General features: G+C 37.6%; 1 protein-coding gene and 3 pseudogenes across 1 annotated transcript; 1 reads left to right on the top strand and 3 right to left on the bottom strand.

The window, feature by feature from the left end:
- Positions 1-164: 164 nt before the first annotated feature.
- Positions 165-1,122, bottom strand: LOC131535741 (zona pellucida sperm-binding protein 3-like; annotated as a pseudogene).
- Positions 1,123-3,978: 2,856 nt separating this feature from the next.
- LOC131535738 (zona pellucida sperm-binding protein 3-like) lies at positions 3,979-5,579 on the bottom strand (annotated as a pseudogene).
- Positions 5,580-6,484: 905 nt separating this feature from the next.
- Positions 6,485-8,417, bottom strand: LOC131535740 (14 kDa phosphohistidine phosphatase-like). Its single transcript, XM_058768289.1, has 3 exons — positions 8,164-8,417; positions 7,646-7,770; positions 6,485-7,278 (listed from the first exon to the last, which is right to left on the bottom strand). Exons 1-3 carry the CDS (start codon positions 8,303-8,305, stop codon positions 7,198-7,200), a joined length of 348 nt encoding a protein of 115 aa, XP_058624272.1. The 5' UTR covers positions 8,306-8,417; the 3' UTR covers positions 6,485-7,197.
- Positions 8,418-10,820: 2,403 nt separating this feature from the next.
- On the top strand, positions 10,821-15,270 carry LOC131535737 (E-selectin-like; annotated as a pseudogene).
- The last annotated feature ends 661 nt before the right edge of the window (positions 15,271-15,931 follow it).

Raw genomic sequence — 15,931 nt, forward strand, 5'->3', positions numbered from 1 at the left:
CTGAATATTTAAGACATCACCCAGGAAGAACACCTTTGAAGGCCTTTCAAACATCCAGTCATCTTAAAATAAAATAGAAACCAACACAAATGAAAACACTAGCACTTTCATCTGTATTTGAATTTCACTTAGTCTAAAGAGGAAATACAAACCAGTCATGATCTTCAGGAGAAGACCAGAATGTCCTCTGCAACCTTGGTGGACGATATGGGATCCAAGCTGGCTGCAGTTCATTACTGCTCACATTGTGTCTCCTGTAATGAAACACTCATTCAGGTCCAAAAGACTTGAATTGTAAAGGTTGCACTAATAATTCAAGTAAAGACACTTGACCTGGGGTAGTGGCATTCAATACCAACTGTAGCAGCACTGGACCTTACAATTGGAGTGCTTTGGAATTCTGCTGGTCTATAGTCAAGAGTAAAGATGTAGACAAGCTCATTGTCAGTCACCTGCAAGAGAGGGCACTTAGAAGCTGCTCAATATGCAGGACCTTGGCAATGAGCAAATTCTTAACATGGTTAAAGAGCCAGAAGACACACCACAAGCTGACTACCACACTCATGAAGTTCAGATTGAAAGATCAGAACTCTGGCAACTGAATCCACGTTCACTACAGCACAGCCCCCTAGAGACAGAAGAGAAGGCTCAAGCAGCTGGCCAGTACCAAAGAAGTCCTGCTTCACTTCCACATGCACCCTATTTTCCCAACACTGGACTGCTACACTGTCAGAAGGTTGAGGCTGCTGCAAATCAAAGTTAAAATCCGGCTGTACTGGCTCTTCTGGGACCTTTGGGAACTTCCAGGTAAGCTCCCTGACAGGGCCCCGCAATTCTTGTTTGGACTGAATACTTGAAGATGCCAGATCTGTAGTAAGTGGGGCCAGCTGGGGCCTCTGAGACTGAACTTCATAAGGACCTTGGATTGGACTCCACTGCTCCCCAAGCAGAGGATCAACCCTTTGAGGTTCTTCCGTCAGCACCGGGGCTGAGACACTGAGGGTGAAACAGTCTGGGTTCTAGTCTGGCACTGTACACTTGATCAAATGCAACCAGCACTAAAAGCCCAAGCACACATTCTTTAAGCCCCATTATCACAGCCACCATCTTACCACACAGTCACACTGCAGTAAGGTGTTGTAGCACCATTTTATAGTGTCATGAATACTATCCCCGCCCACCCCCAAACAAGCTTAATTGCTCCGTGGACCATCCTAATTACAGAATCAATGCCTCAGCAGCACTGAAGTTCACTCATCAAGCCCCCAAAACAAAGCAAATGTAAATTAATTAAAAACATTTTAGTCTCTCTTCTGTTTTAAGATATACAGTATTTGAACTAAATTCATATTACCATGATAATTCCATCATGTTCAGCCAGGAATCTTGGGGTGATCCTTGATGATCAGCTGGCCTTCAAAGATCATATTGCAAAAACAGCACAATCATGCAGGTTTGCACTACACAACATTAGAAAGATCAGGCCCTTCCTAACAGAACATGCAACACATCCTTGTCATTAGGCTAGACTATTGCAATGCACTTCTGGCTGGACTTCCATCATGTGCAATCAGCCCTCGCAAATAATTCAATATGCAGTAGCACGTCTATCATTGAGCCCAAAACAGCCCATGTCACAGCTTCTCATCTCTCCACGCTGGCTTTCAGTCACGGCTCGCATCAAGTTCAAGTCATTGGTGCTTGCTGACAGAACAGCCACAGGCTCCACACCCTCCTACCTTCACTCGCTCTTACGAGTCTACACACCCTTCACACTGTTAGACTTTGCCGTAATTTTACAGTTACTTACCACAAAAAAAGCCCAGTAAAATATCATATCAAAGATGCCCGTGCAACAACCCGGTAGAGGTTATAAACTGAGGTTTGTGCCCAGTGAGCACATAACGGATGTTCCTTCTAAGTGGATCGCCAGACGTCAGCTGTGAGTCTTCCTTTTACTTAACAAATCTATTTTATAACTTTTAAAATGTAAACATATATGGAAAGTAAATAAGTCTGAGGGAACTGTTTTCCTCAAAAACTGCCACTTTTGTGAAACTGACTGCCTTTTCCAGTACAGATGCACCCAATCTAGTATTTACAAGAATAATGATTTTTCTTTTGAATTTTTTACTGTCAGTTATGGTACATTTTACTCCTCAGTTAAATAAATGCCGTTAATGTGTGTGAAGTCATTTGAAGTAGTGTGTTTTCTCACAGGCTTGCCTGTTGGTTGGCTCTCTCTCAAATCATATTGCTTTGGCATGCCCTAATGGGTACATATTATTGCAAAAGCATTGTACATAGCAGAATAGAAACAAACAAAACAAAATACATAAAATACATCTATAAATATATAGGCCTAATATTTATATAAACATTAATTGTACTACTAATGCAGAAGTGTTCACTCTTTACCTCTTAGTTTGTGGTATTTATAAATATGTGCTACTAAAGAAAAAGTAGGTCCTTCCCAAGTAATATTCCTAATTTGTCATGTTCAGGGATTGATCGGAACTCAGGAATAATCTGTATTTGACTGTACAGTGAGTCTCTTAAGGATGTATGTTTTTCACAGTGAAGGAGGAAGTGTTCCTCCGTCTCAACTGCTCCTGACCTACATTTGTTACAGATTCGCTCTTCTGGTAACCACTTCTTTTTATTTCGTCCTTTTTCTATGGCCAGCTGGTGGTCACTAAGTCTGTACTTCGTCAGTAAATATCGGTGTTAAATTCCTGACTGAGACAAGATAGTCAGCCAGACTGTACTCTTGTTTGGTTTCAAATAACATCAGAGACTATTTTGGTCTTTGGTTTGTTCTTTCCAATGCTGTGTGCATGTCTTTTTCTCTCTATTCATAATTTCTTTGATTCTTACAGGTTTTTCAGGGTCAGTGATATTGAGTGCTTTGTTACTCAGATCTGACACCATTACACAAAGATGACTTTGAGCACAATTTTTTGCTTTAAAATATAGAGAATCTTTAGAACTAGAGTTTAAATTAATCCAGAACTTTACTTTTTAGATTTAGGGGAAATGGCCTGATTCCGCTCTACATGTTATTTGGCGTGTTTGTGGATATGAAGGATGCTTCTGCTGAACTCTATCTGTAGACTCTCTAAAAGGACATTTGCACCAATCTTTATGGCTGTAGTTATTCATTGGTCCCCAGAGCTCACATTCATATAGGGCAATAAGCAGTATGACACTATCAAAAATCTTTGTCCAAATTCTGATGGGAATGTTTATTTTCAATAATTTAATTTGCATGCCTTGCAGTGCCCTGCAGACTTTTATAAGTAATGTTTCGATTGCCAAATTGAAATTTCCAGTGGAAGTTAAGCGATTCACTGTAGAAATCTAATAATTGTATGGTTGCGGACAAAATGGCTCAACACGAGAGCAAAACAAAGACATGTGAAATAAAACATGCTATAAAGAGTGGCTTGATTAGTGGAAACAGAACGTAACAACTCCAAGTCACTTACACACGTGTAAAAGCAAATGCTACTACATGGGGATGATTAGATAATTCAGCCACTTTAGTTTTGAAACTAGTTCACTTACAGAGCTCAGTTTAAGTGCTTCCATTCTATCAGTTTAAGTTTCAACTTGCTTTTACTTTAAAAGTAAGAGAATGAAAAAGTTCCAAACACTTGTTGGTACTTAAAGCTTTATTTACAAGAATCAAATCACATTTTTGGCTCGATGTGGATTCTCCCAGACCTGGAGAGGGCCAACTTTGGCTCTTCCCTCCCACTGGAAACCTGCTGTGATAAATGAAGGAAACGGTCAGAGCAAGGATAAACCTTCAGATTTGGGGCTCAGTCACATGCAAAATGTACCTGGAACTTTGAACACACCATCAGTCCTCAACCCACAGCTTGTGTCACAGCAGCCACACACCTCATCACTTCCATCAGAAGACCCATCTAAAACAAATAAATTTGTCTAGAGGATGCATTTATACAGAGTATAGCTGCATCATCCACCCAGACTCACCCATTTGCTCTAAAAGAACAAGCCTTATGATTTTCGTCAACCTGCACCATAGCTGCACTTGCTTTTAGAAGACAAGTGATGTAAATCTGCAAAGACAGGCCACTTATATGCAACACTTCAAAAGCACTTGAAACACCACACAAACAAAATACATACAACACCACTGGTTTCTTGTTGGAACCTGAAGGCCTCCAACTGAAACTGGAGTTTGTCACGGTGCACTCTGGGCAGAAAGTTGGACATGGAGCCAGTATACTTTGCATCAGTGAGGCAACTGAAACACCAAAGAGTCATGAGGATCTTAATTCCCACAATTGTACGAGAACTGTGCATGTTCTTACCCATGATTTTCGATAAAAGAATACATTGGAGCAGAGTTAACCTCAGGGCCTGAAGTGGCAATACAGTGGTCCACAAATATATGAAGGGGGCATGGTTGTATGGCTTCACAGATGCCTGAATATTTAAGACATCACCCAGGAAGAACACCTTTGAAGGCCTTTCAAACAACCAGTCATCTTAAAAAAATAACCAAGACAATAAGTGAATAATAAGTGAAACTCAAACAGATGAAAATGTTAGGTCTAAAGAGGAAACAAACCAGTCATGATCTTCAGGGAGAAGACCAGAATGTCCTCCGCAACCTTGGTGGACACATATGGGATCCAAGCTGGCTGCAGTTCATTACTGCTCACATTGTGTCTCCTGTAATTAAATACTCATTCATGTCCAAAAGACTTGAATTGTAAAGTTGCACTAGTAATTTAAGTAAACAAAACACTTGACCTGGGGTAGTGGCATTCAATACCAACTGTAGCAGCACTGGACCTTACAATTGGAGTACTTTGGAATTCTGCTGGTCTATAGTCAAGAGTAAAGATGTAGACAAGCTCATTGTCAGTCACCTGCAAGAGAGGGCACTTAGAAGCTGCTCAATATGCAGGACCTTGGCAATGAGCAAATTCTCAACATGGTTAAAAGCCAGAAGACACACCACAAGCTGACTACCACACTCATGAAGTTCAGATTGAAAGATCAGAACTCTGGCAACTGAATCCACGTTCACTACAGCACAGCCCCCTAGAGACAGAAGAGAAGGCTCAAGCAGCTGGCCAGTACCAAAGAAGTCCTGCTTCACTTCCACATGCACCCTATTTTCCCAACACTGGACTGCTACACTGTCAGAAGGTTGAGGCTGCTGCAAGTCAAAGTTAATATCCAGCTGTACTGGCTCTTCTGGGACCTTTGGGAACTTCCAGGTCAGCTCCCTGACAGGGCCCTGCAATTCTTGTTTGGACTGAATACTTGAAGATGTCAGATCTGTAGTAAGTGGGGCCAACTGGGGCCTCTGAGATTGAACATCATAAGGACCTCGGATTGGACTCCACTGCTCCCGAAGCAGAGAATCAACCCTTTGAGGTTCTTCCGTCAGCACCCGGGGCTGAGACACTCGAGGCTGAAGTCTGGCACTGTACACATGCTCAAATACAACCAGCACTAAAAACCCAAGCACACATTCTCTAAGCCCCATTATCACAGCCACCATCTTACCACACAGTCACACTGCAGTAAGGTGTTGTAGCACTATTTTATAGTGTCATGAATACTATCGGCCCACCCCAAACAAGCTTAATTGCTCAGTGGACCATCCTAATCATAGAATCAATGCCTCAGCAGCACTGAAGTTCCCTCATCAAGCCCCCAAAACAAAGCAAATGTAAATTAAAAAACAAAGGAACCATTTTAGTGCTTTTGTTGCTTTTATTTTAAGATATACAGGTTTTGTTTTATTATACACTTTTTTTTTGGCTTTATATAGTTTTATTTTAAGTTTTTGATAGTTATCTTGGGTACATATAGATATATTTCCTACATTGTAAATGTCTGATGTGCTCTTGTCTCCACCACAAAAAGTTACTTTGAATGGCTGCACATCTTCAACTTCCTCATAGTCATATATTTATTTGTAATGAAGACTGATTGACTACATCTAGATTAATTAAAATACTCCAGTGGTTCCTGTAAGTGAGTGCAGGAACAGGGACTGCACATTCTAAACTCATCAAAGTAATTACCAGAATACACTCTGGAGATCATACACTGGCTGCCAATATTGTGTTCAACTATATGCCACACCTCTCTACTTCAAAGTGACATTTTCAGATTCTTCTTTTAACATCCTTGACGGTAAGTGCAAACACATGCACCAGCCACATGCTAAGGGGAAACAAAAGCCCATTAACGGAACGCTATGATGGCGATAACATCTACAGGAACTTCAAATACAGCCCCATTATGTTCAAATAGACTCTAAACATGTCACAGGAAGATGGGAATTTCACACGGAAAATAAATCACAATTAATCACAGCACTTTACCTTGTTCAGCCTTAATACATAAATTTTGTTCTAAATAAAAATAATACTTACCTTGAATTTAAATGACTAAAGCCTGTGGCATTGACAAAACACTCGGCACTGGCAACTTTTAGGATCACTTTAATTGAACAATGAATACACTATTTAGTGTAAAAATAGTCTTGGGGTGTAAGCTCTCTTGTTTAACCTCTTAATGGTAACAGACAATGAGGGTCATATTCAGGGTCTCAGAGGTAGGATAGAGGAAACTGGTAAAGGTTTCAACTTACGAAACAGGATGGGAAAATCACTTATGTTCAATACACATGCCTTCTATAAAAAAGATCTATTAAGGGTTCTATTGAAAATCACACTATACACACTATAACTATATAAATGTAAGACTTCACACAATAATGGGCCTTTACAATTTAATTGTAATGATGAAAACATGGTATGAACACCAAGTATGAATCCATACACATTTGTATGCTTGTATCTCAATACCAAATTTCTCAATGAATTCCAGTAGCAAATTAGACATACCATGAATCATACAGACACTCTTTTATCTGTTCCTGATCTCTACACAGACACATTCCATGATGGAGACAGGAGACTGGATATGTTTATCACTCTGCAAAACACATGCAGATTTCCTGTGCAGGTTAGCTATCAAGGTCAGTGATCTAACCTCAACTTTGACACTGCTGACAGATCAGTGAACATTTATTTAATTTTATCCAAATTAAAATGAGGTATAGCTGAAGTGTTATAAAATTGTATACTTTCACAAAATGTTCATGCCCATGAATTTAGAGAGATCAATTTAGACTTTTTATTCCATAGTGATTTCATAGTCTTTGAAGACAGATTTGAGCTTTTCCACTGTCAGAGCATGGTCAGCCTTCCCATATCCCTAGAAAAAGAAAAGAAATGTGAGATAATCCCTTTAAAAGCAGGCTTTAACTCAAAACACCAATAACGTGTCTAACAAATAACATTTGTATGAAAGATATGAAAGGCCCACACTTATTTTAATGCACTGCGGTTGGTTCACTTTATATATGCAGTCTATTTTAAGCAAATTAAAGGGTCTCCTTATAATTATGAGATGTGATCTGATCTATTAAATTTATTAAAGAAAGATAAATATCTGAATAGTAGGCCTACTTCTACCTTTTGTGTCTCTATGATACTGTAGTTGTTTGCAGGTGTCCATGTAACCCCTGCTGTAACCTTATGTCACAATATTAAGTGGTTGTTATAAAGGTTAAGGGTGTTACCGTAGACTCTCCAAACACCCGAAGTTTCTTTTCTGTGTTGTTGTGCTCAATCTTGCCACCACCAAGACAACTACACTCAAGTCCCAAAGCCTCCATAGCAGGATTCACTTTTTCAAATATGTGATCTGAATAAAAAAGTTGAGTGAATGATGAACCATTCCAGAAATGATCATGATCATGTTTATTCTGAGATCTGCTGTAAGTTTCAGTCTGGTGAGACTGACAAGAGTTAAACACATTTCTACAGCAGCTAGTACTATCTTCTTCAAAACTTAGCATCTCAATCAAGCCTCAAAGTTAATTCAGTTATATCTGTCAAACATTTATACCAACGTTTTTATGTTTACACGTTACTTTAGGTGGTTTCCTCAATGTCCATAAACAGTGATGAACAGAATGGATGTTACCAGTTGATTTAGAAATACTGCTGAGCTGTCTGAGAAGGATAGAGTTAACTCGCTGGCTTGCAGAGACAGACAGACAGTCACGCTATTGCACTTGCAAGCGTGCACACTTACTGTGGTACTCCGCAGTTTTAGTTCCCCTCACTATCACTTTTTGTTCCGTTCCACCTTTAACTTTTATGTTCACTAATATGTATTTAAACTTTCCCTCCGGATCAATGTCGACATCGGGCACTTTGCTCAACGCGTCTGCCATCTTCGCTGGGGCAGCTGCAGGCAACAGTCAGACGAACCTTATACAGTCCTCAAGCACCGACGCACGCCAGTATGCGATATCAACAGACGCTCCAAACCGGAAATGCGTATTAAAAAATAACACGAAGAAAAAATGTACATTAGAACGACTTTTAAATATTGTATTAATAATAAACTAAAATAAATACACTTCAAAATTCTACATACTATTTACCCTTCTAAATCTTTAATATCAAGATTCTCTGATATTGATGATATATGCTGTTTTTGTAATAATGAGTAAGAGATACTGACTCACTTATTTTTTGACTGTAATGTAGTAAACAAGTTTTGGATTGATTTGGCAGATTTTATATTTAATTTAATGAATAGTAATTATTGCTTTACTTTAAAGGATGTTATCTTGTGTTATGAAAATAAAAGCAATAAGGATCTAGAATTCATTGTTAACCTTTTTATTTTATTAGCAAAATTTCACATACATAAACAAAAATTTCTTAATTCGTCTCCTATGTTAAATTTGTTTTGTTCTGACTTTGACTTTGATATTTCTTCAATAAGTCTGTTAAAAAACAAAAAGTCTGTGAAATGTTTAAAATGCTATGATACACTCTTCAATCCCCCTGGTACTTTGTAAAATCCTTATTCGTTAAAAATCAATGTGAGCTATGCTTTTATTTTATATATATATATATTTTAATTAATTATTATTATTATTATTTTATTTAGTTTTTTGTCTTATTTGTTTATATTTTGTATTGTTATTATTTGAATGTTACCCTTTTCTGCAATAAAAAAATTACATTAGAACGAATGAGTGAATTAATGGATTGATATGGGTAGAAACTTCAATTAAAGGAAAATGTTTTTGAAAGGGGCAGAAACTATCAATGAAGTAAATGAATTAGTACAAAATATAAATTCAGACTTTATTATTATTATTATTATTATTATTATTATCTGGTTCTTTGTACAGTTTAAGTCAAGCTTGAAAAATAAAAATAAAACTAGCTTATCAGTGTGACATTGTGCCTGTTATCTCCCTCTCACAACCTCTTCCCTTCTACAGACTGCGGACTTTCCCTCTCAGTCCACGTCAGCATACTGTTGTATCTAATCAAAATAGCCTAGTAGGCCTAATTCCTGTGGTTCTTGTTTTAGGAAACTTTTCCATGTTGTTCATCTAGAATAAAAAAAAAAAATCCCAAATTAATGCCATAAAAGATGAATGAAAGAGGATCATCTTGGAGTAACCAGGATGTTGCACATTTTTACCAACACCAAAAATGTCTGTTTGTTTGTTTTGTATGCCTTGTTATTGTTATAAAGGTTATTTAAGTTTTGATGTTATCAATTTATCAATTATTGCTACTTTTCCATTGCCTGATTTTATTGTTTAAACCAGACTTTCAGTCATAAACCGAAAACTGAACTGAATCTATCATAAGCCTTATCATAAAATTTTTTATTATCCTATATTTGATAAACTATGTAATCCAAAGCACAATCATTAACCTTTTAAGTATTATTGTAAAATGTTTTTTTACTTGCAAATGTCTCTCAGTTGTGACATAATTTCTACAATAACAGTTTTTTTATATATAGCGCAGCATTTCTAGCAAGCTTTTGAAACATAGAAAGTCAGCCATCTTTTCAAATATTTTTTAAATGTTATTTGCATCATCACCAATTCATTCATTCATTCATTCATTCTGCTTCTAGCCCAGTCTAAGATGTGATAACTATATCATTGCAATTAAATTAATCCACTCTGATCATTAAAGCGAATAAAAGAATAGAAATAATCATCCTTCATTGGAGATGTTTACATAAGATTTGTTTTGAATGGATATGTTTGAATGAGTTTTATATCAATTAGATAAGTTAACGCGCACAAATTAAATTATTTTGACACACATTTATTATTATTCTTTTCTTTTCTTTGCTCACTTGTAATTTCCGGTGCTCTCGTGGCAGCTATTTCTGTAACACGGAAGCTGGTACAACACTGTGCAAACACATTAAACGGAGTAGCATCCAAAAGGGTCAAAGTCACACAGAAATCAAGTAGCAAAACTCAAAATGAGAAACCTCTGGGGATTTTAAGTACAATAACAGCTTTTAAACAAAGGAAATTTGAAACAGGCCAGATAGGTTTAATTACTACGTCTCACTTTCACATACAATGATTCCTGTCTTACTTTTGATCTTTACTTTTAAACTGAATTGTGAATATTCTTATGGGTGTTCCTTGTAATAGTTTATAATAATAAGTATTATTATTATTGTTATTTTACTTTTGAATAATATCATTTTGTAAAATTAGTTCATTGTCTTAAAATTTTATGGTATATTTTCATGACATTTACAACACAGAGTAGAAAAAGTCACCATTAATTGCATTTCCAAGTAAGTGGGGAAATACAGTAAAGGCACCAGTGGAATATTATTACTGGCAACAATTCCTCGTGAATCACCTTTTGACCCATATTGTATCCCTTTTTCCTTTATAAACAGAGCTGAAGATATTCAGGAAATGTGAGTGTTTCTGCCATTAGATCTTCCTGTTAATTACTTTTTCACACCAAAAAGTGAAAGTTGTAATTGTATACACACAAAATAAATAAATTCATTTTATAAATTTTTTTTTTTTAATTTAAAAATCGTTATGAAAGTGTTATTTCTATTCCTGAATGTGAAAATATGCATTCCTCCTGCTGTGGCCATATCAGCACTAAAAGCTCTACAATATTTCCTGAGAGGTCACTTCCTTGCAAACTAACGCCTTGAGAGTGTAAAAAAAGAGAGAGTGTTTCCTCCTTGAGATGGAGAGTTAGAGAGGGGTATTTCCATAAATTAGAATTCCATTGCTTTTATTGGCTGATGTCACAAGCGGATCCGGGAAGGGAAGTTCTGAACCATAGCTGAGCTCCGATATAAATGCCCCAACAGAGTGATTATCAGACCAGATTCTCAAATCAGAACCATCATATTGGTAGAGAAGTACAGAGACGACAATTAAGAGGACCATTTCATAGCTGTACATCACTGACAATGGTACGTAAAGCATTTAAATGATGTATTTCTATAATTTTAGTATCGATAACTATTATGTTCATCCAGTTGATATAATTCTTTTTCAGGGCATCTTAAACAAAGTACCATTGCAATTTTTGGCTTCCCTTCTCCTTATTTCTTCAGGTAAGAAAGCAAACCATACTAGTGTAAAAATTCAACTGAGTAAATACAACCTGTAAACATACTCAAAGTTGCAATGGTTTAATTCTGCAGTGTTGAACTTATGGAGAGGCACTGAAGGCTGGTCATATCATTCCTCAAGTTTCACTATGGACTGGAAATCTGCAAGAAACTGGTGCAGGCAGCATTACACAGACATGGTAGCAATCCAGAACAAAGAAGAGATTTATCACCTCAACAGTATCTTTCCAAAGTCAGTGGATATTACTGGATTGGTATTCGTAAAATTAATGAAAGTTGGACCTGGGTGGGAACTAATAAGACACTTACCAAGGAAGCTGAGAACTGGGCAGATAAGGAGCCCAATAATGGAGGAATAATGAAGACTGTGTGGAAATATACATTAAAAGAGAGAAAGATGAAGGCAAATGGAATGATGAATCCTGCTTAAAGAAGAAGACTGCACTGTGCTACACAGGTAGTCTTTATTCAATTCTAAAGTTTTAAGACAGGAGTTCACAAACTTTGGGGCCAGGGACCCCATACAGGGAGATAAATTTTCCAAGGACCGCTTCATAAATATAACAGTGATTAAGCATATGCATACTACAATTTGCACTCTTAGTTGACATTGTAACTTCTAGATGACCTTTTTTAATGTTTTAATTCTTCTGGATTTTTCTTTAATGGGTAAATTAAACTGTAGTAATGAAAAAGTATATCTGATTTAATAAGATTTCATTAACTTAAATAACAAAACTTAAATGTAACAACATTTTATCAACTTTTATAACTTGTTTAACTATTACTTTTTTGCCAAACAAAGTGGTGCATAACAGAGCTTTACTGTTAAAATTATGCTGCTTTTGATTTATTCATCCATGGTTTGCCAAATTCCGCAACATTCCGTGTTACAAAGCCAATTCCATTATATGACCACATTTTCCCTATTGTGGAAATCATACGGCCCTAACATTATTTTGCGGACCACCTGGCTATGGGTTTTAAGGTCTTCCAACCAATGCATTTTTCAATTAAAATGAAAGAAAGGTCATTCTGCTGTATTCGTTGAATAAACACATTCATTAATGTAATGAAAGTAATTATCTATTTTTTCTTTCGCAGCATCCTGCAAAGACGACTCCTGTGTCAGTGGTCAAGGGGAGTGTGTCGAAACCATAAACAGCCATAAGTGCTCATGCTTTGGGGTTTCTATGGCGATGTGAACATGGTGGGTAATATTTCTCTAGATACTGTTAATATATCTATGTTGACAATGGAAGGTGTGAAATGTAACCATGTTACCTGTTTTCTGATCTTCAGTTGTAAAATGCAAACCAGAGGACGTCACCTCACCAGAACATGCTAGCGTCCAGTGCACTCATCCTTATGGAATTTTCTCATATGACTCTCAGTGTGAATATTCCTGTGAAGAAGGTTATGAACTTAAGGGTTCCAGTACGACAAGATGCACTTCTACCACAGAGTGGTCAAGCAAACCACCAACCTGTGAACGTGAGTTGAATTTGCATTGTACAATAAAAATGACACATTTGATCTGATGCTTTTTAAAACACTTTGACATCTTTTGCAGTTGTTCAATGTCCAGAGCTGATCAAACCACAGAAAGGCCAAATGCAGTGTCAGAATCAATAGGCATCTTCAGCTACCAATCCACCTGTGAGTTTATGTGTGAAGAAGGATACACGCTGCGAGACTCCAGCTCCTCTACACTGTTCTGTGGGGCAACGGGACACTGGAATGACTCACAACCCTCTTGTGAAAGTAGGAGGAGTCAGTATTTTCTAAAGAAAACAATTTTGAAAGCAGTTCAGCAGTAGTTCTGCTTTTGCTCTTTAATATCTCTGCTCTTGGAGTTTAATGACGATCCCCTTTTTCTGATTTTCAGTTGTAAAATGCAAACCAGAGGACGTCACCTCACCAGATCATGCTAGCGTCCAGTGCACTCATCCTTATGGAATTTTCTCATATGACTCTCAGTGTGAATATTCCTGTGAAGAAGGTTATGAACTTAAGGGTTCCAGTACGACAAGATGCACTTCTACCACAGAGTGGTCAAGCAAACCACCAACCTGTGAGCGTGAGTTGAATTTGCATTGTACAATAAAAATGACACATTTGATCTGATGCTTTTAAAACACTTTGACATCTTTTTGCAGTTGTTCAATGTCCAGAGCTGATCAAACCACAGAAAGGCCAAATGCAGTGTCAGAATCCAATTGGCATCTTCAGCTACCAATCCACCTGTGAGTTTATGTGTGAAGAAGGATACACGCTGCGAGACTCCAGCTCCTCTACACTGTTCTGTGGGGCAACGGGACACTGGAATGACTCACAACCCACTTGTGAAAGTAAGATGGGTCTGAATTTACTTAGAAAAATTTCTATTACAATAGTTCTGTTTGCTCTTTAATATCTCTGCTCTTGGAGTTTAATGACGATCCCCTTTTTCTGATCTTCAGTTGTAAAATGCAAACCAGAGGACGTCACCTCACCAGATCATGCTAGCGTCCAGTGCACTCATCCTTATGGAATTTTCTCATATGACTCTCAGTGTGAATATTCCTGTGAAGAAGGTTATGAACTTAAGGGTTCCAGTACGACAAGATGCACTTCTACCACAGAGTGGTCAAGCAAACCACCAACCTGTGAACGTGAGTTGAATTTGCATTGTACAATAAAAATGACACATTTGATCTGATGCTTTTTAAAACACTTTGACATCTTTTTGCAGTTGTTCAATGTCCAGAGCTGATCAAACCACAGAAAGGCCAAATGCAGTGTCAGAATCCAATAGGCATCTTCAGCTACCAATCCACCTGTGAGTTTATGTGTGAAGAAGGATACACGCTGCGAGACTCCAGCTCCTCTACACTGTTCTGTGGGGCAACGGGACACTGGAATGACTCACAACCCACTTGTGAAAGTAGATGGGTCAGTATTTTCTTAGAAAACAATTTTGAAAGCAGTTCAGCAGTAGTTCTGTCTTGCTCTTTAATATCTCTGCTCTTGGAGTTTAATGACGATCCCCTTTTCTGATTTTCAGTTGTAAAATGCAAACCAGAGGACGTCACCTCACCAGATCATGCTAATGTCCAGTGCACTCATCCTTATGGAATTTTCTCATATGACTCTCAGTGTGAATATTCCTGTGAAGAAGGTTATGAACTTAAGGGTTCCAGTACGACAAGATGCACTTCTACCACAGAGTGGTCAAGCAAACCACCAACCTGTGAACGTGAGTTGAATTTGCATTGTACAATAAAAATGACACATTTGATCTGATGCTTTTAAAACACTTTGACATCTTTTGCAGTTGTTCAATGTCCAGAGCTCATCAAACCACAGAAAGGCCAAATGCAGTGTCAGAATCCAATAGGCATCTTCAGCTACCAATCCACCTGTGAGTTTATGTGTGAAGAAGGATACACGCTGCGAGACTCCAGCTCCTCTACACTGTTCTGTGGGGCAACGGGACACTGGAATGACTCACAACCCTCTTGTGAAAGTAAGAGGAGTCAGTATTTTCTAAAGAAAACAATTTTGAAAGCAGTTCAGCAGTAGTTCTGCTCTTTGCTCTTTAATATCTCTGCTCTTGGAGTTTAATGACGATCCCCTTTTTCTGATTTTCAGTTGTAAAATGCAAACCAGAGGACGTCACCTCACCAGATCATGCTAATGTCCAGTGCGCTCATCCTTATGGAAATTTCTCATATGACTCTCAGTGTGAATATTCCTGTGAAGAAGGTTATGAATCCTTTGTGAAAAGTGCCAGTTCCCATATGATTACATCACATTTTGTTGGTGTAATCTATAGATTGCTCCTGCTGACTATAACCAGCCTCTTATGAAGAATTCAGATGACCAGCACCTGAGATGATGCCAGCCCTTGAGAGGACTTCAGATGAAGCTGACTCTGACTCTGACTCTGAATAAACATACAAAACTGCAAAATTTTCCTTGAATTGTAATCAACATGATCAAATCACGTAACCATTGCTTTAATTTATTCATTGTTTCTGAACTCATGACATTACTTAACTGCATGATTTGTATAGCCTAATTTTAGAACATTTCTGCCATATGAGCATTACTTTGACACAGTTACACCTGTTACTCTTATTTGTAATGTAGAAACATTCATTTTCTGTAAAGCTGCTTTGAAACAATGTTTGTAATAAAAAGTGATATACAAATAAATGTGAATTGAACAAAACTTGATGCATCATTTTTTCTCCTCTCCTTGTCAGTATACTGGCAGAGACTGGAGCGCTCCCATGCAGCACAGCAAACTATAGTGGCGACTGTTCAAGGACAGCATGCGTTATAGTATGTAAATAAGTGCATAACAAAAGTTAACATACATCAAATATATGATTAAATGGGTAAAAATGTTTTAAGTTATTTT

Source organism: Onychostoma macrolepis, unplaced genomic scaffold, assembly GCF_012432095.1.
Source record: "Onychostoma macrolepis isolate SWU-2019 unplaced genomic scaffold, ASM1243209v1 Scaffold81, whole genome shotgun sequence".
Lineage (NCBI taxonomy): Eukaryota > Metazoa > Chordata > Actinopteri > Cypriniformes > Cyprinidae > Onychostoma > Onychostoma macrolepis.

Excerpts from the sequence above, each read along its gene's own strand:
- LOC131535740 (XM_058768289.1), bottom strand. The coding sequence starts at position 8,305 with ATGGCAGACGCGTTGAGCAAAGTGCCCGATGTCGACATTGATCCGGAG. Across the intron at positions 7,771-8,163 it reads TAAAACTGCGGAGTACCACA|ATCACATATTTGAAAAAGTG; the intron begins GTAAGTGTGCAC and ends TTTTTTATTCAG. Across the intron at positions 7,279-7,645 it reads GGGTGTTTGGAGAGTCTACG|GGATATGGGAAGGCTGACCA; the intron begins GTAACACCCTTA and ends TTCTTTTTCTAG.